Raw genomic sequence first — 27932 nt, forward strand, 5'->3', positions numbered from 1 at the left:
AAATGCAATTTTAAAAATGATGCCAAACAAAATAAGTAGAAATTAAAAGAATAAAAATCAAATTTAAAAGATTAAAAAAATCATAGGGGATGAAATTGAAAAATATTTGTAATTCAATAAATTATTTATATATTTAAAAATAATTCAATTGATTAAAAATGATAGGGGGTGAAATACAAATATATTTGTAATTCAATAGATTATTTATATATTTAAAAATAATTCAACAGATTAAAAATGATAGGGGATGAAATTAAAAAATATTTATAATTCAATAAATTATTTATCTATTTAAAAATAATTCAACAGATTAAAAATGATAAGGGGTGAAATAAAAAAAAATATTTGTAATTTGAAAGAATATTTATAAATTAAAAAATAGTAGGGGTGAAATTAAGAATCATTTATAATTTTATAACTTATTCTAAAATAAAAAAAAATAGTAATCAAAAGTATAAGGATCAAATATGAAGAAAAAACAATTGAAGGGGCTATTCTGAAATTTTACAGGAGCTGGCGCAAAATTCAAGGAGGACAGAGAAGAAAAAGAAATGGTCGTCGATGTCAAACCAACAACTATTATGATACATGTGTTGCACCACCGTGTAGAGAGCTTTGGGTTCTTTCAAACACCACTCCAAAATGAGCTGTTTGGTGAGCAAACGACTCTACACACATCACTTTAATAGTGTCGGGGTCGCCCACATGTTATGTGTGTTTTTTTAAAATAATATTAAATATATAACTATTACAAATTTATATTACCCCAAATAACCTCCGAATCTACAATAAAATCAATATAAAATAATAAAAAAAAATATTTGTGAGAGAGTTGCAATGTTCTTATCTTAAGGATATCAAAATATTGAAACTATTCTAAAAATAATAACAAAAGCCCCCCAGTCAAAAGCGTTAGAATTATTTATTCCAATACTAAAGTTGTAATTTTACCTTGCATTAAAAAAATAACAAATATAATCCTATATGATATGTTAAAAGTAATTTTGCCATCATGATGAAAAGACAGTCTCACCTCACCTCACCTCAAAGCTTAATTCATTACTTTTCTTTCAATGACAAATAAGTAAATACACCGTTACAATGAATAGTACATGAGTCTTCGCCGAAGTAACTTGTGCTCGAGGTTTAGGTTTTTTTTCAAGCAAGTAATGTTATTGTAATTTGGTGCGTTACCGTACCCATGTAAAAAATCTGCCGAATCGTTTTGCATGTGTGTTGAGATAAAATCCTCGGAGAAGTGTCGGCACGGAAAGTGTATGGAAGTGGTGGGTGGATGATGGGTACATGAAAGACAGAGTCCTCATATTTTATGGTTGAGGGATGCTTTTCATGGATGGTTGTAGTGGGAAGATTTGTTCTCTGAAAGCTATAGATTTTTGGGGAGGGTTACAGCTCATCTAACCTTTCTTTCGCATCCCATTTATGAGAATAATTAAGTAATTAATCACATCTTGGATAACAAACTAATTAAGCTGCTGTAAGTAATCTCTCTGGTAATTATTTGCAATAAATAGGGATTTATGTTGGTCAAGGAAGGTTAGAGAGGTTCACACCCATCAACTCTTAACCAATTAACATGGAAATGGAGCTTTCTAAGTCTAATCGCTCCTGTTTGGAATATTTGCAAGATGCCACGAGCAATCATGATCCATTGGAAGAAAAGAATTTAATTAGTAATTCATAACTTAATCATATTATTCCATCCAAGTGAGTTAAGCCATGACTCTATGGTATAAAAATATATCTACACTAGGGTAATAATGATTTTTAATAAAGTGTTTTTTATTTGGAAATGTATTAAAATAATGTTTTTTTATTTATATAATATTTTTATATTAGATAATAAATAATATAAAAACATAAAAAAAATATAATTAAAAATTAAAAAAAAATTAGAAACTTTTTAAAATCACAAGGTATTTAGTAATTAGGTTGACATGAGTCAAGGGAAACAAGGACTTGAAGTTGAGACCTTGAAATTAGACTTGTATGGTCGGGAGTGATCCCTCTCTCCGTGTCGTCCTCAAGTCTCTCTTGTTCGGAACATCAAAATGTTGACGTTAGGGAATAGTCGGTTTAAATTCATGCATTCTCTTCGGGAAGGAAATCACCGTGCTGATTACTCGGCTAGAATATTGGGTTCCTCTCCTGATTCGCATGGGAGTTGCTTTTATTCGCAGGCAGTTTTTTTTCTCGTGATTTCCTCTTTTATACCCCCCCAAAAAAGCTTAGACCTATATGGTCTGTCTAATGTTTTTGGGAGACTTTTCTTGCCTCCAAAAAGATCTATTTTTTGCAAATTGATCATTGAAATATTGGGGTAAGATTTAAATTATGTTGTTTCTTTTGGTCTAGGGTAGTACAAGGTTATTTTCTAGAAAGAAATGCCCATGCATATCTCGAGTAAATCTCGAGTAAACCTCAAAGTTGGATTTTTATATTTATTTGGTAAAGTTGGATTTTTATATGTATTTGGTAATACAGTTTAAAAATATTTTTTTGATTAAAAATACATGAAAAAACAACAGCATATCTCACACTCGCTGCAGCTTTGCATGCAAGACTTGTAAAAAATAAAACTAACCTAGGACGAAGCAAGCAAAGAATCGCCCATCAAGTTTGCAAACTTTCGCACCTTCAGGAGTCACTTTCCCCCGGCTGTTTAATACATGGCCACGTTTGCTTTTTGGGCTTTTAGCTAGTAAGCCCAAGAAACACCTGCGGGGATATTGAAAGTTGAGTCTGGGCCGGAAGAAAACGCACACTTTTTTTAAAAAACCCATGGGCCTCGTAGCACATTAAGGCCCCGTTTGTTTGCAGGAAAGTAGTTTCCTTTTGGAAAGTGAATTCCGGGGAAAGTGAATTCCGGGAAAGTATTTTCCGATGTTTGGTAGTGTAATGGAAAATAAGTTGGAAAACACTTTCCAGTGTTTGGTTATGTTATGGAAAATGAGCTGGAAAATAACTTATTAATATTTTATTTTTTCAAGTTTATTAAAATAATGAGGAACAAATCTTACAAATTAAAAAGTTGAATGAGAATGAAATTGAAAAAAAATATAATTTCATAAATTATCTCAAATAAAATAAATAATAATCAAAATAATAGAGATCAAATCTAAAAAATTAAAAAAAAAATGAAAGGTGAAGAAATTAAAATAATAATAATTAACATTTTATAAATTATTTCAAATAAAATAAGTAAAAATCAAACGAATAAGGACCAAATTTGATAGATAAAAAATTTCAATAAAAAAATGATAAGAAAAAAGCAAATATCAATTATAAAAATAAGGACCAAATTTAATATAAAAATTAAATTTTAAGAGATGAAATTGAAAAATAAATATTCAAAACAAATTATATATAGCAATCAAAAGTTTGAGGATCAAATTTGATATAATTAGCAAATAATGACATTTCTAAATTTTTCACAGCTTTCGGAAAGTGTTTTCCGCCCAAATTTTTCAGGGAAACACTTTCCTGAAAACCAAGCCAAATTTTCCTTTGACCGGAAAGTGTTTTCCGTTGACCAACTTTTCCAATAGCAAACAAACACAAGAAAGTTTGGAAAGTGGTTTCCCGGAAACCATTTTCCGGAAAACAAACACAGCCAAAAGGAAAAACACTTTCCTAGAAATCAAACAAAATTTTTCTTTGACTGGAAAGTGTTTTCCGTTGACCGAAAAGTGTTTCCGTTGACCAGAAAGTGTTTTCCGTTGACCGGAAAGTGTTTTTCGTTGACCAACTTTCCTAATAGCAAACAAACACATGAAAGTTTGGAAAATGATTTCCCGGAAAATGAATTCCAGAAAACAAACATGGCCTAAATATTAGTTTATGCAATAAAATTAGCATTTTAAGCTCGACACGTGTATCATGTAGATTACACGTTAACCATAGAAGCAAGGGACTCTAAGGTATAAAGGGTTGTGCTAAATCCATGAACTCTAAAAAAGTGGATCATTTCTATTTTCATGTTCGAGAAAATCTCCTCTTTTTTTCTAATAGAAAAACACTCTTGAATTTTTAATCATTTAGACCAAACTATAGAAGCATTTGCTCTCAAAATTTAATGATATATATATATATATATATATATATATATATATATATATATATATATATCGACAAGGATTAATAACACTCAAGATATCAATCTCTACGCTATATAGGAGTATCCAATGAGCCCTTCAAGCATTGCCTGCGAGAACTTTATAATAAATTATTAATAACGGGTCGAAATAAATACAAAAAAACAAATAAATAAAAAAGCCCACAATAAGATTGCTTTGCAAGACAATAGTGTACATTTTCTAGGTCAACACGACAAGAAAGCAAGAAAATATAATAAAATAAAACTGGTTTGGTTTTCAAATTTTTTTTAAAAAAATATATTAAAATAATATTTTTTATTTTTTTAAAATTATTTTTCACATTAGCATATTAAAATAATATAAAAAAATTTAAAATATATTAATTTAAAATAAAAAAACCAAATAATAAGTTTTTTAATCGTATTTTTAAAACGTAGTGACAACACTGCCTCTGACCTGGGGATTGCCCTCACCGCCACTTATAATCAAATGGACCATCTGTTTGGAAACAAGTTAAGATCGGGCTCTGCCAGCTGTGTAGAAAGAGACCAGTTGCTTGGGACCAGGCTAATCGATGCAGCCAGAGATTCCATGCTGTCTCGAGAGAGACTTGTCGAGAATGACAGAGACTCCAAGAACAAGGAGAAGAGGGTTATTACCTGTTATGAAGAATATGTAATAACAAATGAATAATCTCTCTCTTTCCTTGGTTTTTCTGGTTCTGTGTTTCAGGGGAAGACTGCAACATCCAGGAGCTGGCAAAGTCTTTGTTCACGTCTTAATTTTGCCTTCCTTTTTAAATAATGGACGCCTTCTCCGGTCCACACTAGGCTGTTCATGTCACTCCAAACCACACTGCAAGTTGAGTCCTGGTACCCACAATGGGATTCTGCAGTCCTTTGTTCTCATTGTAATAATGTTCATTTTTTATACTGAATCTGCTCCTTGAGAAATCCCTTACATCAATTCAGTATTATAAATGAATTTCACTAATGAATCTTGAAAAAATAATAATTAAAAATAAATCTAGGAAGAACTTCTCGATAAAATCAACTTTTGTCATTCATTTTACATGAACTACCTTACAAATACACATATTTCGTTGTGTAATCTCCTAGTACTACTTAAAAATTCTAATATTTGAACTCATCTTACCCGCGTCATGTCCAATTTGCTTGTTATTATGAGCAATGTTATAAAACACAATAAGCCCTTGGGTTAAAGTTATTATGTAAATTTAAAATAATATTATTTTAAAAATTAAAAAAAAATAAAACGATATTATTTTAAAAATTAAAAAAGAAAACTTAAATTGAATCGCTTTTAAATTTTAATTTTAATTAAATTATAAATTGACCTGTTGAATTGATCAGGTTTCGTCAAGTCAATTCTTAACTCAACCCAACATAAAACTAAAATCAAATCAAATCTTAATAAATCATCAAGTTATTGAACTAATTTAATGTACCTTATCATATTTAATTAACATCGATGATGAGAATGACTCCTTGTCAAGATTCAAATGGTTTTTTTATTTAACATGAAAAACATGAACTATATGCTTTTCATATATCGCTGTTCTAGTGCAAAATAAAGCAATTGGATTCCTTTCTTCCTCGTACAAAATCGATCATTCATACATACTCAACGTTGCGGTGGAGTGGTGATAAATTAACTAATATCGTAGTTATCTATGCAGGTATAATACATTTTAATCTATTTCATGGACTATGAATACTGATTTTAATTTTTAATTAATTACAGAATATGTAGAAGCAGGGACCTCGCACGCATGTACAGCAACAGCTAGGAGTGGACTGGTGGAGACCCTTGAATCCATCGCCATCCAAGCTGACGGCCTCTACTATCTCCGTCAAGGAAGTACATATGCGTACGGCAGGTTCCTTGAAGGGAAATGCGTATTTAGTTTGATCGAGGGGCTGGATTTGCACTGAGAAATTGTGTAGCGTTTGCTTTGCACCTTTACTTTACTGGGTGCGATGGCAGCAAAGAAGAGCAAGATTGATCAGTAAGGTAAGAAGACAGTATCTTTTTAGGCACTTCCTATTTCTTCATGTGTGAAATGTTTTTGCATATAGAGGTTTTTGCAACCTTAAACTTTTTGGAGACCTGAACCAAACTAGTTAAGTTTCTGGCTCAATTTAGTCACTCTTCTTTTACATGTTAGAGATTTAGCCACTCCCCTTTCACCTTTCTTTGGAACTAGCTTGCTTCATTACCTCACTGAAATCTTACCATGATCTCTTACCCTTCGAAAGAATGCCACTAATTCCTAGACAACACCTTCCTCTTATAATTGAACATGCAACCGACCTCCTAGCACCATTACTCACTGTGTGCGCACACAAACATAAAGCTGGTGTGGCTGGTTTTTCTGCTAACCTTCAAGCACACACCGAGGTTGTTTTCTGAATTTACCCATCTTGTTCTAAAGACCCTTTGATCACTACAACGAATTAAAAGTGAAAGGATGGAAGCAACCTCGTCATCATAATTGTTTGGTTTCTTATGTTCGTATCTCCACATGATCAACTAATCAAGCGGTCAAAGAGTATACTTCAGTTGAGACCAGTTTATGTGGTTGTCAGCCTCTTGAGCGACTGTCTATTCATTAATACAATTTAATGCATTATACATAGTCTTAATTTAAGCGAATAAGTTCTCTTTTCCATTATGGATTAGCTTGATTGGCTGCTTTCCTGGGAACATTGCATGGTTTTTTCAAGCATGGATGAGGTTTGAATGCTTTTTTCTCTTTCCTTTTTACCACGAGTTTTGCAAAATCCCACATCTGTATTCTCCCTGTAAAAACCTTTGTTTCTTATGTTAACAATAGTGGGAAGGATGATTTTCAAATTTCTCATGTCAAGGTTGTAATTGAAGGTGTCAAGTCATATTGATTGGTTCATGATATCTAAGGTTAATTAGTTGAACCATTCTTTCTTGTATTTCTTGTTGATCAAACAACGCTTTTGGCCAAAAAATAGAGTGGCTTTCACTGAAGCAAGCCACTGCAGCAAAATCGGACATCTATTTCATTTTCATATTTGACAGGAAAGTTAATACATCTATGTTTCTTTACTTGGTGCAGTTTTAAGACTGTACTATCTCAAGTAAATTCCCAAGAACAAGCAAAGCACGCGAATTCCTAAAGCACCATGGCAGAGGAGGATGCTTATACAAAAGATGGAACCGTGGATTATCGTGGGAATCCAGCTAACAAAAAGGAGACGGGAACCTGGAGGGCCTGCCCTTATATTATAGGTACATTCTCTAGATTTTCTATTACAAACAGGGCAATCTGATTATAAGACACATGCTTATCTGTTCTAGCCTTTATCAACAGGAAATGAATTTTGTGAACGATTGGCTTACTATGGGATGAGCTCCAATCTGATTCTTTATTTCAAGCACAGACTGAATCAACAAAGCGCTACAGCTACTAGAAATAACTTGAATTGGGGTGGAACGTGCTATCTCACTCCATTGATTGGAGCATTCGTTGCTGATGCTTATCTTGGTAGATATTGGACGATTGCTTGTTTCTCCATCATATATGTTATGGTAAGTTTTACTTAGAATTATTAACGATTTTCACTGTACATGATTTGATTTCCAACTTGGTGATCAATGTTCTTTCTTGACATCTTTAATTATGAAGATGCTGAAACTCAAAAGAGTTTCCCATTGCATTTGATTTCGATGTGCGTCAGTACTGTCTTAGAATCATATTAATTACTAGAATTTTCTTTCTTTAAGAAAAATGGTCTGCAGAAAAATATTGACAAGAAAGAAGATGATTTATCTTCAATTTGTACCTCAGGGACCACTTTTTTTGTCCAACTTAATCCATTCTTTGTGGTTATCTTCAACTATTTATGTAGTTCTTAGAATGTATCAAATATTCTGGGACAAGGTTGTCTTATCACAAGCTTTTAATTTCACAGGGGATGACACTTTTGACAATCTCAGCTACTGTCCCTGGCCTAAGGCCAAAATGTTATTCAGAAGATGATTGTAATCCAACAGATGCTCAAAGTGCAATAGCTTTTGTATCGCTTTACCTAATAGCACTAGGCACTGGTGGTATTAAGCCTTGTGTCTCATCCTATGGAGCAGATCAGTTTGATGACGCTGATGAGGTTGAGAAAAAACACAAGAGTTCTTTCTTCAACTGGTTCTACCTCTCAATTAATGTTGGTGCTCTTATCGCCGGTTCTGTGCTGGTTTGGGTACAAGATAATGTGAGTTGGGGTTGGGGTTTTGGCATTCCAGCAATAGCCATGGCAATTGCGGTTGCGAGCTTCTTTTCTGGTACTCGGTTGTTCAGGTATCAAAAGCCTGGAGGCAGCCCTCTTACTCGCATCTGTCAGGTGCTGGTGGCAACCTTCAGAAAAAAGAAAGTTGAAGTTCCAGCTGACAAGGCTCTGTTGTATGAGACTGCAGATGCCGAATCCAACATCAAAGGAAGCCGCAAGCTTGACCATACTGAAGAATTTAGGTTAGTGTCTTCGCTGGTTACACGTATAATAACATAGATGAATTTGAGTTCTAGACTAACTTGCATGTAGTTCAGGATACAGCAATTAATTAAATGAATTTTGATGTCTCATTTTGAGATTAACGTAGCTGCATCACAGAAGTGATTTGACGGGATCCATTCATCTACAACTCCTCTGAAGCTATGATCAAGTTCCATGTTTTCTCCATCCCTAAGGAAAACATACAGAAATGAGGCTATTTCCAGATCTTAAGGGCTAAATTATGCTAGTAGACTGCTTTAATGTGCAGCAAATTAATAAACCATACCCCTACCACATATGAAAACATAAAATGGCTCGATGCCAGTGTGATTAAATTTCGGAATTCCCATCTAAAAAAAGCATGCAACTCCAATAATTTACAATGCCACTACCAACATACAGGCAAGACTCCTTTATTCCGGCTTCTAGAATCGAACTTCTATTTAGTTTCATAACTTCGTTTTTTTTATAATCTTCTCTTCAGTTTCCTTGACAAGGCAGCAGTGGAAACAGAAAAGGACGACATAAAGGGGCCAGTAGACCCATGGAGACTTTGCACTGTAACCCAAGTTGAGGAGCTAAAGTCTATCATTCGGTTGCTTCCCATATGGGCCACAGGTATCATTTTTACTGCAGTGTACAGCCAGATGGGGAACCTATTTGTGCTGCAAGGTGAACAGATGGATAAATATGTTGGAAACTCCAATTTCCAGATACCATCTGCATCTCTATCAATCTTTGACACTCTTAGTGTCATTTTTTGGGTCCCGGTCTATGACCGAATTATTGTCCCAGTTGCTAGAAAATACACCGGACACAAAAATGGCTTAACTCAACTGCAGCGGATGGGCATTGGTCTCTTCATATCAATATTTTCCATGGTATCTGCAGCAATCTTGGAACTTAAAAGACTTGAAATGGTGAGAAGGCACAACTCCTATGAACTTAAAACCGTGCCCTTGTCTATATTTTGGCAAGCTCCACAGTATTTCCTGATAGGGTGTGCAGAAGTTTTCACATTCATCGGACAGTTGGAATTCTTCTACGAGCAAGCACCTGATGCAATGAGGAGCATGTGTTCTGCCCTATCACTCACCACCGTCGCACTTGGTAGTTACTTAAGCTCTCTTCTTGTAACCATTGTTACGAGCATCAGCACTAAGAATGGAAAGCCTGGATGGATACCGGAGAACTTAAATTATGGTCACATTGATTACTTCTTCTGGCTACTGGGAGTACTCAGTGTGCTGAATCTATGTGTCTTTCTCTTGATCTCAAATTGGTACACGTATAAAAAGCCAGTGGGAACTCTTCGCTGATCACTACTTAACCTCCATTAATTATGATTGTAAAGCAATTGTACATCAAGTTCCATCCACTGCTTAAGAATGTTCTCTCTCTAGCCAATTAATTGCACATGTCTAGCTATGGCAAGACAACAGTTTCTTTGCTTGTTTTCTCAAATAACTGTACTAGTAAATGAAATATTGTCAAGAAAGAAGTGAAATACATGCAAGTTATGGTTAAGCCAATGTGAACTTTCTTTGTGTGTGTGTGAGCGCGCATATAACTTCGGACTGGTCAGTGCGCACTCCTCAACAAATTATCCTACTTTTCTTGGAGCCGAAATGGTGATGAGCCAGAAGTGAACAGCTTCAATGAACAGAGTGGGAGATGTTCTAAAAAAACCAATTATGTATACTTTTGAAAGGTGGAATTAAGTATCTAACAATTTGTTTAATGACAGGTTATCGATATGGGCTAATTCACAAACACGGGGGTGAGAATTAAGATGGCTATTTGCCACAAACACAGGGGTAAAAAGATGAAGTTGCCATAAATTAATTAGCTAAATCATAAAATTAAATCCACGATTTCAACACTGAATTTAAAAGGCATGGAAGATGTTTAGGTACTCTACTTCCCAAGTTCATATCGAAATTTGGGTTAGGGGCGTTTAGGTCAATAGCCCTTCAACATTTCAATGTGTTATTCTCATGGGCTTGCACCGGAGCTTCTGTTTGATCAAGCAGAAGTCACAGGGGACCATATTTTGGGCTTTCCGTTTTTCCCTTTTCTCCTCACCCAATCCTCTTCAGCTTTGAAATGGTTCAAACCCAGCTCATGTGATCATCTAGCTCTATGCTAACAACAGCAGACACTGCTCTCAGCCATTCATCGCTGGAAAAATGGTCCGCAAACGTCTGCAAGAAGCCAAAACAGGTAAAACTGACAGACAAAGAAATCTTGCTATTAGAATCTATAAAAGCAGGGGGGAAATTGGTGGTTTCCCTGTTCTTGTTTTAAACCGGAATGCCCTCCAACTGTTCGACGAAACGGTTAAACATGTTTCCTTTCCTTTAATTTTTTTCAATTTCAGGCATTGAGTATCTGAAATCAGTGGGTTTCGACAAGTAACTGAGGAAAGTAGGATTAGGAAAAGAAGATCGCTACTTCTGGAAGCAAGTAGGCAAGTCGCTCCTCTGCACGTACGCTATCATCGGCGTTGTGTGGGTTTACAACGAAACATCATCACTCGGTTGGTGGACACTGAAACCGAGACCAAAGGAGGAAAGAGAGCTTGCCCATTTGTATGAGAGGCTAGAATTCCCATATCCAGGCGATGCAGAAGCAATGGAAGAGTTTGTTGCAAGGGGAGGAATGATTGGCACGACAATTGGGCCGAAAGGGACTGTGGAGATGATAAAGATTCTTATAATTATCAGAAACAGTTGCAGGATAAAAAGTTTGATCAAGAAGCACAGAAACTGTGGTTTAGGATGAGGAATGAGGTTATTCAGGAGCTTCAAGAGAAAGGGTATGGTGTTGAGTGAATGAGGTGTTTGATTTTTATGTCATTTCAATGCTTAATGTGTTTGATGATTGTGAATGGAGAACATGACAATCTGTGTTATAGCATGCTTGCTGTTATGATGATTAAGGTTTGAAAGGTAGCTGCATGCTGGTATGTGTAATACAATTCATTATACAACATGCATTGAAAATGGATAATGATTAAAGGTGGTGTTTATTTCTGCTAGTCTGTCAAATTATAAATTTACCTCTTACTTATTCTTAAGCAAAGTCTCCGATAGGGCTTAATTGATCCATCATTTAGTTCCATCTTCTACATGCATGGCTCGATGAGTATGTGTAACTCTATATCTATCCTCTTCATGGATTAGCGAAAAAGTGAAATACAGAACACAGGGTTAGCGAGATTTGAAATCCAGAATCAAAATCAAAATATGATTTCGGTAAGATTTGAGGGGATTGGGATTTTGCAGCACAATTGTCTGAGAAAAGATCGACAGGAAACTGCTGAGGAGTTTATCACTCAACTTCCCACAATCTGAAAGTCTATGCCTTGCTGATAGCGGTTAATTTCCACTTTCACTGTCCGTCACTCTGCAATTAAACAAGTCTTTGATTGAACTGTAATATAAATATTTCCTTGTGCCAACGTTGTAAAAGTTACTCATCTCCGAGTCACCTTTGAAAGATTATGCTCATTGTGCGAGATCAAGTCGAAACCTTAGCATATCTATTCAAGGATGTTCCAAAATTTAAATATTAACTTTCACTGTTTATCAATTATGGTTTGGGGCAATCTTTAACCTTTTAAAAGATTGAGATGGGGGACAACTTGTGCAAGAAATTGCTTAATCACTACTAAGCTAATGATGGAAGTGAATGCATCGAATTATTTGGATAGATAGCGAGACGGGAAACAGTAGGTACTGGTGAGAGGCAGGCATTTGATACAAGCCCAAGCATTGCGTGGCAGAAAATGGGGAATCCTATGAGAAACTCCAACGGGATCCCACCAATCAAGTCTGTCCAGCGAACATAATAATTCATCAGCAGCAATTATTGGAAGCCTGTAACAAGGCGCCGAACAGCAAAAGTTTGCTGTTCAGCCGCTGTGATATAAGGTAGGTAGAGGGGAGGATTTAACCAAATCAGCACATCTGATCTTACAGTAAACCGCACCTGTTAGGGTTGAAGTTACTGCACGTAAGAAGCAGCAGCACAAGTCATCTCATACATTTTTCAAGGAGTACGTTGAAACACTTCAATTACCGGTCCAGCAGACCAGATAAATGTCGGAAAAGCGTGCAAAAAGAGTTCTAGAATATCTGAAATATTACATGACAAGGTCGTCTTGAATAGGAAACTGCTGACAGCATGCTCTTCTATTAGTTATTTTCTGAAATTAATTTATTTCAAAAAAATAAACAAATATAATGCATGTTTGGAATAAAGATGTAATGAGCACTGCTTGGAATAGGGGAGTAGTGAAATATGGTTGGGTTTTTTAAAAAAATATAACCCCTTTAAAAGCATAAATTACAACTCATTAAAAGCAAAAATTATATTTTTTTATTGTTTTTTTTATTTCCATTAAAAAAACTCAACCACACCTCCTTTATCTGAATCACACCCATAATAAAGCTGTATATATTTTGGCCGCATTTGCTGGGAAACAAGGTAATTTTGGACCTATTAAATGCCCGAGCATCTTCTCCTACGCCAAGAAGCAAAAAAGCTAGATCTATTTCAGGCAGACTGCAGGGCAACTATACACGTGAAGAACACAAGGTCAGGAGCTAGGCATCTAGGCACCAGAAACCTTCTGTAGGTGCATCACTGCAATAAACGTATTGCCCTTAAATAGAGAAAAACGTTAAAAATGCACACTTGCCCTAGCTATGTGTAAGTAGAGCTTTGACAGGGATTCATTGCCGAGGTCTGATCCGGCAAGAGGAAGGCCATAGAATCATTAATGCAGACAACCCCTGGTTATCTCTCTGAATTTATCAAATCTCAACTAACAATTAGGAACTACATGGTCTAATAATCCGAAAGATGTAAAGGTGGATTCTTTCCTCTGATTATTATACCACTAGTGAAGGTGGTGGTCGATCAATTTAGTCCACGCCTTGTGCCAAATGTGTTAATTTGCTAGCATCCCTCTCTGCAACAATGCTTCATTCCATCCAAGAGTGTCCCCAAATCTTTCTAGATGCAGATACATTCCCCAAAACTACATCACAGGCGACGGCATTCCCAAGGCTCAAAGCCTACTGTCATATTGAGGGAGTGATTGGTGAATAGTTCCATGAACACTTCAATTCCACACGAACATGTAATAAAAAGAAACAAGTGCATCATTTCTTGAACATGAAATAAACGGAAACAAGGATTTTTCTGATTTTCATTGCTGCGTTATTAGAAAAACATTTTCGGCAGAAAACAAGTAACGAATATGATGTGCTTTTATCTATTGAACAGGGAGAAACACATTAACTCATGTCTTTACAACAGCACATTTCTTTGAAGAGCAATTGAAGTGCATCTTTACAAAACATTCCTTGACATGGAGTTTGAGTTCTTTAGTCCACTCTTTCCAGATTTGCTTCTACCATAACTCCTCAATGGTGCCAGGTAGAACCGTAGCAGGCCATTATCAAGGTTGTTTGGAGAATACCTGGCACTCCGGTTCCGCTTCAGCAAATGATCTTCCCTTCTCTTCATGTCATTCTCTTTGCTCTCAGCACCACTTGAACTGCAGGCCATCTGGCAGGAATCCCTTGCACTCACGGTATAGCTCCGTATAAGCTTCGGGGTCACAATCCCGTTTGCTTCTCCATCAGCCACGCCACTCAAATTCTGCCAAGACTCCGGCATTGGCCCCTCGACCACATTTCCACTAAAACTACTCTCCTCATCTCCACATTTGCTCTGACTACTCCTCTGCATCAAACCCCAAATATTCCACACACCATACCACCTCTGCGGCTTCTTGAAACCTTTTTTACTAACCCCACCACCAGTAATTGAAGTAGCATCTTTGGAAACAGCATCCACATTCTGCCCGCCATAATCTTTAAGCGAATACCAATTTGAATCCCTCAATTCTTTCTCTGTGACCAACAACTTTGCCCCGTGGAATAACCCAACTGTTTCAGGAGATACCTTGGCATTCAACATCGATTTAAACTCTTCATCCCCTAGCCCCACTCTCCGATTAGAGCTCGAACGATCAAAACTCTTCCTCCTCCTATCTGAATAATAATTCCTAGTTTGCATCGTTCCTCCAGGACTGCTCTCGCCTTCATTCTTCAAATCCATGTTCTCTTTTACATTCTCAACCACACCACTAGGCAACTTGACATCCTCCAAAACCGAAACTAATGGAGTTAGCCTCGGATAGGTTTTTCCAATCAAATACCCATCCCAAGAAGCCCTGGGCTCATCAAACGAATAGCGCGAATCATCAACAGACAACCGTGCCACATCCACTGATAATCTAGGGTCGGTATCACAAGATCTCCTTCCAAGTCCATACTCTCCAATCTCGGATTGTGTCTCTCTCAATTTCCTAACACTCGACATCTCATTTCTCACCAAGCCACCAAGATTTTCCCTATCTTTCTTCTCCTTCTTCTTTTGTTTTCGCTGCCATTTCCCTAATTTCTTACTAAACACTGAAGCTACCTCCCAAAAACTCCCTGCAATGTACTTCAGATCTCTCCCTCCATTTTTCTTTCTCTCCCATTCAAGATCTATAAACTCCTTCATTGTCTTTAGCTCTCCATCCTCTTCAAAATCCTCCACATTCCTTTCACTATCATTCGCATCCAGCGCAAGAACCCTAATCTCTCCGAAACCTTCCTCTTCTTTTAATTCAAGCCCTGAATCCAGACAATTTGGCTTTTGAGCCGAGGAATTTATTCTTTTATCATCGACGTGGAAGAGCTCAGATAGAGTGTTGCGAATCGGTCCAACGTCGCATGACTTGCGGCGGGGCTCAGAGGTGGTTGCAGTGGTTGAGGAGGTAGAGGTGGAGGAGGCATTGTGATTGTTGGGGTTGTTTTTTGTCGTGCTGGAGTATGATTTGCTGCGACGAAGCTCGGCGGCGAGATGAGTTACGGGGGCTTCTTGGTGGGTGTCAGGGTCGATGCCAGCGAGGCGTTCTCGGAGACAGGAAGCGCAGAATCCGGTGATGGGTTTTGAAGGGTGGCGGTTGCAGGATGAGTGGCGGTGCTTTTGGAGCGGAGGCTGCGGTGGCTGAGTCATGGCTGGTGGTGTGGATTGGAAGCTAAGCTCATGTTGTGCGAGAAAGAGAGAGAAAGGATGGAATAAGCAAGAGCGTGGGGGAGCGAGTAGTGAGTGGCTGATATAGTGGAAATGTAAGTGAAAACCCCTGGATAAACCCCTTCCTAAATTTGGGATTTTCAATTAATGGAAACTTCCTCCTTTTTACCTTTCTATTTCTGTTCTTTTCTCATGTTTTTAAAATATAATTAAAATTAAAAATAAAAAAATTAATTTAATATATTTTTAAATAAAAAAATACTTTAAACCGTAATTAATACCGTAATTTCTGCCTCACTCTAAGTAAGGTTGGCATAAATACATTTGCAATTTGCAATTGATGTTGGGCAATGGCCATGATAAGAGAGAAAAATAAAGCACCGAATTTAATTTTATATATTTCAATAATAAAAATATATATTACCATATCAAAGTTAATAACTTCTTTTTAATCTAATTTTTTATTATTTTTTATTTATTTTTTATATAGGATTTGATATTCATTGTTTTAATTTTTAAGTTTTTATGATTGAGAATTTTACTCTATTTTTTTTGTCATATTTGTATTTTACATGGTAATCTCAATCTTATAATTCATGTCACTAGTTTTGAAAATTAGCTCGGTTTAAGTTTGGTATTTTTTTAAGTCCTTTTTAAAAACTAATTATTTTTTCAATTTAGCATTTGATAGTGATGTATTGAGCCTTAAGTTTTTTTGCTATTTTTATGTGGGGTTATCTCTATCTTATATACTGAGTTACATGTTAGTTGAGTTAACCCGAGTTGAGTTTTTTTTCAACTCTTTTTTTATAAAATTGACTTTTAAAAATTTTATTCATTGGCATTAAATTGTTGATATTTGAGTTTTGTGTTTTTTTTCCATAGTGTTATCCTGAATATAAGCTAATCAAGTTAACATGTGTTGACTTGAAATTTTTTTATTGTTTTTTTATTAATTTAACTTTGATTTTTTTAAAAAAAAATTAATTTATTTTTTTTAATCCTGGTCTCATATTATGTTTGGTGGGTGAGTAAAATTAACTTGGGTTAACTTATATTTTTTTTTGTGTTTTTTTTTTTTAAATATAATTTTTTTTACTTTAATTCCTTGATATTAGGTTATTTAAACTTGGATTTTATAATTTTTTTTAATTTTTATATGTAAATTATCTTAAATTCATATTCCAGAACATGTATTGATGAAGTTAAACTGGGTTGAATTTATCATCATCCAGATAATTTTGATGTTAAGAAAAATTTAGGACAGCAGTCTAGTTATAACTAGAGTAACTCTTGAAGATTTTACCTCTCACACGTAAGATTTAAACCTGATTTACTTGCAAATTACAACTTCCAGAGGTCCCCACCTGTTAATTGTCACGATTTTGAAGAATTAACTGCAAAACTCTTCGATGGCGGGGTAAAAAATCTTGCATCACAAGCATTCGAAGAACATTTTTTTCGAAACAAATAAAAACAAGAGGGGAAAAAAAAGGGAAAAAGGAAAGAACAACAGAACATGATGCTTGGAACCTTGAATCATGATGGAACTAGGCTGAGAGGATTTCATGACTGACAGAAAGATAAAGTCATTCAAGGCTTTGCTGTTTTTATGCTTGTAAAGCAGTTAAAGTTATTGTGCATCGCTTGGTGCACAAGTAAAATACAACAGGGACAAGCAGATAGTTTCTGTGGGTATGGTTTTTTTAAAAAATAAATTTTAAAAATATATGTTTAATTGTTATGATATGAATTTTTGTATATAAAATAAATAAAATACAAATTATTTTAAATTTTATAAAATTAAGATTTTAAAAATAATTATATGTGTATGGATCTGAATCACCCATTATGAATGGATGTTATTAAAGTACGCAAGATGCAAAAAAAAAAAAAAGTATTGTTTGGATGGTATTGTGATTGTTTTAAAATATTTTTTATTTAAAAATATAAAAATGAAATTAGTGCATTAAAATAATTTAAAAATATTAATTAAAAATAAAAAAAATAAAAATAAACAGGGTGAAAAAACATGTACAAAACAGACAGTGGTCAACTCCACTATGGATGCTACAACTGGCATAGAAGTTTACCCACTCGTGGTTCCCGTACACCAAAACCATGCTTTATTAAACCACGAGGCCAAGTCTTGGGAGAAGTGTTAAACCTCGGATTCTTTAACTTCGCCTTTATTTATTAAAACTTAACTTCAGATCTTACGACAATCTGACAAGGTTGCACCCTGCACTGCACCACTAATTTTTTTAATGTGTATTTATAAAATGTTTGTTTTTAAATTCTTTTAAAATATATTAAAATTATATATTTTTTATTTTTAAAAAATTATTTTTGATATTACGACATCAAAATAATCTACAAAAATAAAAAAATAATTTAAAATAAAAAAATATTTAAAAATATTTTTAAAATATAAAAATAAATAAATCTGGGTAAAATAACTTTTTTATCATAACAACCACCAGACACTTTTATCAAGGGTTAAGATATTTGAGGTTATTGGATAGTTAATTAATTTAAATCAATTATTCTTATTAGGTAATCAAGTCATTAAAAATTCAGAGTTAACTTAGATGTCATTAAGTCAATATATTTCCCAACCAATTTAGAACCCATCTTGGATGAAGCTCTATGGCATTGATTTCCTAGATCAATTTATTTGAGTTGAGTTTGAAAGGATAGTTGCGGTTATTTTTTAAAGTGTTTTTCACTAAAAAATATATTAAAATAATATTTTTTTTATTTTTAAAAAATTATTTTTGATATCAACGCATCAAAATAATTTAAAAACATAAAAAAATTAAATTAAAGCAAAGAAAAAATTAAAATTAAAATTTTAATTTTTTTAAAAATATTTTTAAAACATAAAAACAAACAGAATCTAAATTTAACAACCATGTATTTCATATTTTGATTAGTAAAGAATAACCTCATCCTTCCTAGTAGCTTGAAAAAAAAACTAATTAACTAAGTCTCGTTGTGCCGTAAATTATATATTTTAAAATTTAGTTATTTTTAATTTATTTTATTTTCTCAATTGAAAAATAAAACATGGAAGAGAATAGAAAGGAGTTGGGAAGTTTTGGTTGAGAGAGAAGGGCATTTATTATTTCCATATATTTTTGAATTTTTATTATTTCCAATTTATTTTAATTCCTCTTCTTAAAAATAAAATAAAGAAAAAAATAAAAAGAAGTCGAGAATTCCTGATTAAGATAGAAGGCATTTTTGAAACAAAAAACACTAAATTGTGGACATTTAACATTACTGAGGGGATTGTTTAATCATTTCCAGCACGACAATGATTCTAAACTCTCTCTCTCTCTCTCTCTCTCTCTCTCTCTCTCTCTCTCTCTCTCTCTCTCTCTCTCTCTCTATATATATATATATATATATATATATATATATATATATATATATATATATATATATAACACAAAATTAACTAGTTTTTTTTTTATTGTGGACAGTTAATTATAACTTAGTCCCTATAATTTATCAAAACTAATTAATTAATCCTTGTTTGATATAGTTTCAAGTGCAGCTCAACCTCAATTTTATAGTTTTTATCCAAGAATTGCTTTTCTTCTCATCGGATTTTCCTATTATATTTTCTTATATTTTACCTTTTCAGATTTTCAGAAAATAAAAAAAAATTGGAAAAGAACATGAAGTTGATGAAATTCAAAGGATTAATTATAAATTGATTTTATTAAATAGGGATTAAATGTACATTCCTTACAGAACGAGGACGAATCCATCCGCTTGGTTAGATTACAGGGACTAAATTAATGCTTTTTAATACGAACAACTTCGTGTTTCATCGAGAGAACGACGCCGCGCCCAAACACTCCTGCAGTTAAAAAAGGTCCCCGTGATAGGAAATGACGACCGGCCAGGGAGCAGCGTCGCTACAGCGAGAGTGGAGAAGATTTAGACCAGAAGGCGAAGGCGAAGGAGTTTTTGACACTGAGCGAAGAAGAATAAGAGAGCGTGTCCAGAATCAAGATTCATCCTCAATGACAATGGATTGAACGCAGTTTCTGTGAAGATTTTTCTGTTGGAGGAATCCAAGTCGACCGGATTGAACCCGGTTCATCTCTTGCACTTTCAAGGTCCCTCCCCGTCTCACCGTAGGAAAATGTCAAAACCCCCGTGTCTGCTTGAACGGATTGCTTTCACAGTCAGATTGAATTGAATTACTAATCCACCACATATTTAGGGGTTTGTTCTATTTTTCGGGGCAGGATAGAAATGGAAAGTTAGCAACTGGGGCAATTGCAAACCTTGTTGATGAAGTAAAAGTCTAATGCTGTCCTTGACATATTTGTTATTTTAAATTAGCACTTGTTCTATGGTATGCTATGAGCATTTAGATGCATGTTTACATGTTCCGATTAAAAAATATGAAAAGAGCTCGGTGTGAAACATTGTCTAGGCTCTCACATTTCATCATGGATTCACACTGTAAAATGATTATTTTACTCTCCACAATGAAACTTGTATAATTTGTTTTCAAGGGCAAGATAATCTTTCTAATGAGATCGGATTTATCATTGCAAGCTTGGATAGGATAAAATAGTATTTTTACTTTTTTTTTTTTTGCCTAGTGTATTCTCCTTAAATTTTCTTAACTTTCTATAATAGGTATTTTCAGGCTTTATTTTCAAAAACACAGTGCAATTACTAAAGTGCTCTTGCAAGCAAAAAAATATATAACTTGCTTTAAGGGTCTTTTTGGTCTTTTCATGTTGGTATTTTTGTTGATATCATGTTGGATAAGAAGCAATATAATATTTTGAGAGACAAAAAAAAATTATTGACATGTCCCACGTGCATGTCATCAAGTAGGAGGAGTCCACGCTCTTCAAGCGACTCTTGCAAACTCCTCTGGTGAACGAACACTATCATCTACAGTGGTGTAAGGAGCAGCTCGCCAAGATCTTCATGGTGGATGGGGCCGTGTTGATGACGGATATATGGTGTGGCTCTGATGGATTTTTTCTTATCCTCCTCTTTGTTTTTTCCTTTTGTTTTTTGTAAAATACAAGGGTGTCTTTTAATTTGTTTTTCATATCCAATTTATCCTCATTCCTTTTATTTATGTTTGATCTTTTTGTATTTTTTTTATTAATTCTTTCCTTTAATTTAGTCCATTATCACTTGGTTTTATTTGATTTTTGTATCAATTTTGATTTTCATTCTTTAAATTCTATTTATGTGTCTTTTCTAAAAAAATATTTCATCTATAGTTCGGTCTTTATTCTTTTAATTACTATTTGATTTTTTAAATTTTTTTCTTCAATTTAGTCCCTCATCATTTGGTTTCATTTTATTTGTGTATCAAATTTGTTTCTCATTCTTTTAATTGCTATTTATTTCATTTTTATCATTTTCCTAATTGAATTGTGTTTTCAATTTTATGATTTAGTGTTTGATTTGATTTATTTTTACGTCAGATTTTGTCTTCATTCTTTTTAATTACTATATGTTTTGTTTTATATCTTTTTTTATTGTTTTTTTCTCCCAATTCATCCCTTATTATTTCTTGATTAAGAATTTTGCTTTAGTATTTTTTAGGGTTTGTCTTCTATAGTATTAGTCTCAAGCTCATGACAAGAGTCGTGAGTTTCAGATATTAATACGAGTTGACTTCATTCTGTTTTTAGATTCTTTTTAAATTTTATTTTTTTCAATCTCAATTTTCAACGTCTGATTTGTTCGAAATTGTTCTTTGTACTTTTTTTTTCTTTCCTGTCTACAAAGTTATCTCAATTTTATACTCATAGTGGCGAGATTAATGATTTAACTCAGGTTAACTTAGATTTTTTTTTTGTTTGTTTTCAATGACGCCTTCAAAATTAGATTATTTAATAATTGAGATTCATTATTTTATTCAGTTTATTTTCAATAAGATTGCTCTAGTATCATAATTGGGTCATAAATTTGGCACACTAACCCAGTTGGGCTCTAATCCTTTTTTTTATATCTTTTTTTTTTTTTTATTGTTGCATTTATTTATTTCATGCTATCAAAATCATATGATGTTATTAAACCAATGACCCGGTATTGTTTTTTATTTTTCAAAACAAGTACATTGTCCTAGCATTTTATTTTTTATGAAAAGAAATTAGGCTGGGCCGAGCGTAGCACAGGCCACCTGGTGATCATATTCATCTTGAGTACATGGGATAGTCTTTCTTTGTGAATATCTAATTATAACAACGGATTTTAGGTTTGTACGTTATGGTGCCTCGTGTTCATATGCTTGACGTTTGCTTTGATCTCTTGGTTGAAAGATTGCAGGATGAATAAGAGATTGCTGCGAGGGTTTCAGCACGAAGAGGAGGCTATGCTGCGACAACTGTTCTTGTGAAAAACAAAGCAACTGCGGAGTTAATTGCTGAAGGTCGACATTCCTCGTCTGGCAAACATAATAGCAAAATGTGATTGTATGGTGCTCAAGATATTTAATAATTTTCTTTTCTATTAAAAAATAATTTCTTTTAATTTTTTCTCTCATATTTTTGTATATGTAAATACTCGAAAACTATAGCGTAATCACTGTAAAATTTATCGTGATAAGTACCGGTACCGTCAAGCAGATAAGATAAATATGCTTTCAGGAAGGGGAAAAAAGAGAGGCTTGATTTGAAGTGCAGAAGGAGGGCAGTTCCAGTCATTTCACAACTCTCAACGGTACAGATACTATCTGGCCGGCTCGTGTCGCGTTTGTCAGCAGCGGTCGCTCAAAAAAAATGAACTCTTCGCTCCCTCTCAGGCAGCCAATTCGCACCCGCTCTCTAATTCCACTTCAAAATCATAAATCCGCGCGTTTCAAGCTCCAACCCTCTCGTTTCGTTAACTCCTCAATCCAAAACTGCTCTAGAACCGTTTCATTTTCACCGAGTTCGATCCCAATTCAACCACGATTCAATGGCTCAGTCGAATTTCGTACAGTCGCGTCCTTGCGAGTTAGGGTTTCATCGAACGACGCACAGTTCGGTTCGGTAAACGAAGATTGCGAGCCGAAGGCGCCGAGTTTTAGAGAGTTTATAACATCAGAGAGGATTAAAGTGGTGTCGATGCTTGCTCTGGCACTGGCTCTATGTAATGCTGATCGTGTGGTCATGTCGGTGGCGATTGTACCTTTGTCTCTTGCTCATGGTTGGAGCCGATCCTTCTCTGGTGTTGTTCAGGTTATAATTTTTTTTTTGTGTTTTATTTATTTATGTATCTTCTCAAACTTGAATTTGCCATCCCAGCTACTTAGAAACGTTGAATAATTTTAGTTAATTGTTTCTTTAACGAAAAATACAAGTATGCTTAATTTTTTTTTAAAAAAATATAACTATAGGATTAGCCCTGCCAAATTGGATTAACGTTGACAAATTATCCAAGCAATTATCTAAAGAACTAGCTGGAAATCTTTATTTCTAGTCGTATTTTTCTCTACATGTTCAGTGATGGATGATGTTTGTGGCAGTCATCTTTCCTGTGGGGATACCTAATTTCACCTATAGCGGGAGGGACGCTGGTGGATTATTATGGTGGTAAGGTGGTGATGGGATGGGGTGTTGCTTTGTGGTCATTAGCTACATTTCTTACTCCATGGGCTGCAGATACTTCGTTATGGGCTCTACTTGCTACACGAGCGATGCTTGGCATTGCTGAAGGTGTGGCTCTTCCTTGTATGAACAACATGATAGCAAGGTATCGATGATCTCATTTAATTCTCCTGTTTGATGTTGGTCAGCATGGTTTTATGATATAGTATATGATTCTAGTTTGTAGTTAGAAAGGTGGTGAAGCTAAAATGTTGAAGAAACTGTATAAACCTTTTCTTTTAGATGGTTCCCACAGACAGAACGAGCCAGGGCTGTTGGGATTGCAATGGCTGGATTTCAATTTGGAAATGCAATAGGACTCATGCTATCTCCAATCCTAATGTCAAAAGGTGGAATATTTGGACCGTTTGTGATTTTTGGACTATCTGGATTCCTGTGGGTTTTGGTTTGGTTATCTGCAATATCAAGTACTCCTGACCGCAGTTCCCAGATATCAAAATATGAATTGGAGTACATATTAAACAAGGGGTGGAAATCATTTCCCATGGAGAATAAGCCTAAGACAAACAGAATAATCCCTCCTTTCAGGCGCTTGCTCTCGAAGATGCCAACTTGGTCCCTAATTATTGCCAATGCAATGCATAGCTGGGTACTTCACACATCATTTTTTTAATCTAGAATTTGTCATTAATTTTCTTCTCCTATGCTAAATATGTTGCTTGGAATGGTTGGAATATGTGGAAGTGTTTTGCATCTAATATCTAGATTCAACTGTACTGAGGATGAGCACTATCACCTTCTGGTGCTAATATTTTGAAATGTTTTAAAATAATTCTGCAGGGATTTTTTGTTATTCTCTCCTGGATGCCCATTTATTTTAACACAGTAAGGCCAACTTCATTTCTATCATCGTGGTTCTCTATATGCATTGCATGCACATATTTACTGGAAGATATGCTAAACAAGGGCTAAAAGTGGATGACGTGAACAGATATATCATGTTGACCTCAAACAAGCAGCATGGTTTAGTGCCGTTCCATGGAGTGTGATGGGATTTATGGGATACTTTGGTGGTACGTGGTCAGACATGTTGATACGCAGTGGTATCAGTGTCACTTTGACTCGAAAAATCATGCAGGTCTCTCCCTTTCTTTTTCTTTGTTCTTTTAATATGACTGCAACTACATCTCATTTCTATCTCCTTTTGTTTTGATTGTCTGCATGCATGCATGTAATCTTGATTTTCCTCCTACAATTTTATAGCAAGCATCAAATCATCTTCCCTGCAGTCAATTGGCTTTTTTGGTCCTGGGATTGCTCTTATTTGTTTGACAACCGCTAGAAATCCATTTCTTGCATCTGCTTGGCTAACTATAGCTGTTGGACTAAAGTCTTTTAGTCATTCAGGTTTTCTCGTGAATCTTCAGGTTGGTGTACCAGAGTTGCAATGGTTAAAATGCTTGTCATTAATCTGAGGTTTTGTCTAATTTTTTATTCATTCTTTCTATTTCCAGGAGATCGCTCCACGTTATTCTGGTGTTTTACATGGTACCACTAAATCTGTTATATATAATGAGTTTGTTCTGATTTATTTGTTCAAGATAGTACTAGATAACTTTAAAATTTTAATCTAATGTGATATGTTGCAACTGCTTTCCGTTTGCTTGTAGGAATATCAAATACTGCTGGAACATTAGCAGCCATTGTGGGAACAGTTGGAGCTGGTTTCTTTGTTGAACTAGTGGGTTCTTTCCGTGGATTTCTGTTGCTCACATCACTCTTATATTTTCTCGCTGCTCTTTTCTACAACATCTTCTCCACTGGAGAGAGAGTAAATTTCGATGAAACTGGTCAGTGTCATTCATTTTCTCCCTTCTTCTTCTTCTTAGCTGGATTAATCTATTGCTCTCATGATTTTCACTGAGCTTGTAGTCTTTATTTATACTTGCTTCTCAACTATTGTACTAGAGTGTTTTGGTACTCTCTTGCAAACACTCACAGGTTGCAGTAACATCATACAACATTTTCAACAAGGCAATAGTCAAGCGCTGCATTACTAAAAAAGGCAATTTTCACATTCCATGTGCATACATGACAACATGCAAATAAATGATTGGCTTTTTATATTTTTTAAGTTTCTCCAAGTTTTAACTCTGAACTATAGGGCTGTCTGTTCACATGATTTTGTTCTTTTGTCATATTTATGCCGTTTAATTACCTCTTTTAGTTTCCTGATGGAAGTATTTTTTTTGCCCTCTAGGTCCCTGAATGAGTTTGAAACCATTCTCCATTCACTATTAGTTTATGATGGATCGTGATGTGAAGAGTCTAGCAATTGCAACTGAGGAACTGCAGATGTTCAGGAATGCTAGCGAAGGTTGTGCAGTGGGAATTGTCATCTCCCATCCAAAGAGATAGGCTGTTTGTCTGATTTTTCTTTTCTTTTCTTACCAGTATAAAATCAAAGAATGTACAGTGGCTACTTGTGTAAATCCCTCGGCGTCAAGTGTCCAGGCTTCTGTTTCTGGTGCGATGTTGTTTTCAACCAACAAAATGTAAGATCTTCTGAGGTATGCTCCTAGGTCAATTCATCTGCATAACAGTTCTTCCCATCCAGTTTGCTTATTCTCCAAAGAAATTCTCTTCCTCTTCACTCTGAAAGCTTTTACGTTCTGGTACTATTTTATTACATTATGTTTTCGTTGTTTCATATATGGTGTACTCAAATGCAACAACCATAACCAAGCAACAAGAGTGTTGACAATTTGAATTCCTAAGAGTGTTAATAACAAGTGGAATGATGTCTCAAATCTCTGAAAAGTAACCATCAGATTGCTGGTATTCCTAAGAAAAAACAATGACGTCAGACTTCTCTCATGCTATGCTAGTAAATGTCCAGGCGTCCTTGATGGCTAATCTACTTAGAAATTAAGAAGCTTTCCATCATCGAATTTTCATGAAAGGGGAAGAACTGAGCATCGCTTGAAGACGGGGTTGATGGCACATATTCCCCCCGGTTCATTTGATTAACAAGTTATTTGTTTGTTTGGATTCTGCTGTTGGATTGCAGGTTTCGTTGAGGTTTTGCCCTTTCGTCGAATCCTGTTAGATTGGGTGTCACGTGCCAAATATGCGTGCATTGGACGTAAGAAAACTACATGTGGAAATTTTAAAAACAATCAGAACATTAAAAAACAAGAATCCCAAATTTGTATGTTAAAGAAATTAAATTAAAATTATAGGAAAATGTATGGGCTTTTTCAAAATTAGAAGTTATAAATATATTAAGGAATTTGCATTAAATGCATATCTTAAAATGCTATCCTTTTCCCTCGAATTGGAAAAAAAAAAGTGTGGTTTTATAAAATCATATATTAAACAAATATTAAATAAACTGAATTAGAATTATTAGGTAAAGTATCTTTCCTCCAATTTATATATATAAAAAAAACTGACAGGTTTTTTAAATTTTATAAATTAGATTAATATTAAAGAGAGATTACATGAATTAATTAAAATAACAATGACATTGAAGAAATTAAATTAAAACTATCGGGTAAATTATAAAGTTTTATTCCCATGCGGCCCTTTTGTTTTCTATTTTCTTTTTCCTTTTGATCACATGTTAAAATCTCATGTGTAATATTCTTATGCCTTGACGTATTCTGCTACATTTTATACATGCTATATAAGCAAGGAATGCACGTGTTAATAAAGAAGGAAGAATGACAATCTCAAGCAGTGGTTGCAGCAGCTGCTGAAGGGTTGTAGAGCAAATTCCACGTGATTCATGCTGATTAAAAGTTGTTAGCTAAGAATTTAGGTAGAAGGCAGGAGAGTTAGTTGCAAAGGTTAACTTGTATGAATGGTGTAAAGATGATTTCGTGAAAGGCATGTAATAATACAACAATGCATTCTCTTCCTTCTCTGTTCTCTTCTTCTCTCTTTCTCTCTTTCTTTCTTTCCCTCTTTCCCTGTTAAGCCATTAGCTTAACGATCGGTAACAAAGTCGATTCTAGGCTTGAATTCAATCTTGACTCCAATTGCTAGAAAACAATAAGGTAAAAGCTGTTGAAGAACATTGCAGAAAGTTGGAGGAAGGGCTGCGAGGCCTTCACCTTGAAATTCAAGAATCAATGGCTGGTCAACACAGCAAGTGGGTGGGGAACAAAGCAAGAGAAATGATCAGATCAGCCTCCGGATTGAAGCATTATCGAATCAGTTCCAGTTGTTTCTTGCTACTCAAATGGCAAGACATTAGAGCCAACTCTAAATGAATTTTGAGCACCCAACCAGTAGTGAAGTATATTGGATCTCACAGTAATCAAGAAGGAGCATTACAAGTATTCAAGAGCAATGTGAGGGGGGCATAGAACTAACAATCAAGAACATCACAAGAAATGGTATTATCAGTTATCCGAGTTAGATAACAATATTTCTCATGCAAGGGGAAAGGAACGGTTGGTCAAATTTTAGAAGGTCCAGTGTTCTGGTTATCAAAGAGTTCTGTCCATAAACAGTTGGTCAAAATTTGGGAGGTCTTGTGTTTGTTAAAATAGCTCACAATCCACAAAATAAATTTC

The 27932-nt window shown here is 34.7% G+C and overlaps 3 protein-coding genes and 1 pseudogene across 9 annotated transcripts; 3 read left to right on the top strand and 1 right to left on the bottom strand.

Annotated features, from left to right (window-relative positions):
• Positions 1-5720: 5720 nt before the first annotated feature.
• On the top strand, positions 5721-10189 carry LOC133687160 (protein NRT1/ PTR FAMILY 8.1-like). 4 transcript variants are annotated; one of them, XM_062107021.1, is made up of 5 exons: positions 5721-6152; positions 7231-7403; positions 7486-7703; positions 8087-8640; positions 9147-10189. In XM_062107021.1, the coding sequence occupies exons 2-5, from the start codon at positions 7298-7300 to the stop codon at positions 9979-9981; spliced, it is 1713 nt and encodes a 570-aa protein (XP_061963005.1). In that variant the 5' UTR covers positions 5721-6152; positions 7231-7297; the 3' UTR covers positions 9982-10189. The 4 variants fall into 4 exon arrangements, with proteins under 4 accessions (XP_061963005.1, XP_061963004.1, XP_061963003.1 ...); XM_062107020.1 differs by lacking the exon at positions 5721-6152 and adding an exon at positions 6736-6875; XM_062107019.1 differs by lacking the exon at positions 5721-6152 and adding an exon at positions 6894-7058.
• Positions 10190-10300: 111 nt separating this feature from the next.
• On the top strand, positions 10301-11697 carry LOC133687206 (uncharacterized; annotated as a pseudogene).
• Positions 11698-13852: 2155 nt separating this feature from the next.
• On the bottom strand, positions 13853-15856 carry LOC133705388 (protein OCTOPUS-like). Its single transcript, XM_062130559.1, has one exon. The coding sequence runs from the start codon at positions 15743-15745 to the stop codon at positions 14024-14026; it is 1722 nt and encodes a 573-aa protein (XP_061986543.1). The 5' UTR covers positions 15746-15856; the 3' UTR covers positions 13853-14023.
• A 6136-nt stretch (positions 15857-21992) lies between these two features.
• On the top strand, positions 21993-26159 carry LOC133705395 (probable anion transporter 4, chloroplastic). Of its 4 annotated transcripts, XR_009844259.1 has the most exons (10): positions 21993-22980; positions 23268-23494; positions 23632-23998; positions 24190-24234; positions 24341-24487; positions 24639-24776; positions 24864-24897; positions 25020-25199; positions 25610-25726; positions 25804-26159. XR_009844259.1 is itself a non-coding variant. In XM_062130571.1 (9 exons), exons 1-9 carry the CDS (start codon positions 22540-22542, stop codon positions 25615-25617), a joined length of 1587 nt encoding a protein of 528 aa, XP_061986555.1. In that variant the 5' UTR covers positions 21993-22539; the 3' UTR covers positions 25618-26159. The 4 variants fall into 4 exon arrangements, 2 of the variants coding, with proteins under 2 accessions (XP_061986555.1, XP_061986567.1); XM_062130571.1 differs by having other exon boundaries at positions 25610-26159; XM_062130583.1 differs by lacking the exon at positions 24639-24776 and having other exon boundaries at positions 25610-26159.
• Positions 26160-27932: the final 1773 nt, after the last annotated feature.

This window comes from Populus nigra, chromosome 1 (genome assembly GCF_951802175.1).
Source record: "Populus nigra chromosome 1, ddPopNigr1.1, whole genome shotgun sequence".
Lineage (NCBI taxonomy): Eukaryota > Viridiplantae > Streptophyta > Magnoliopsida > Malpighiales > Salicaceae > Populus > Populus nigra.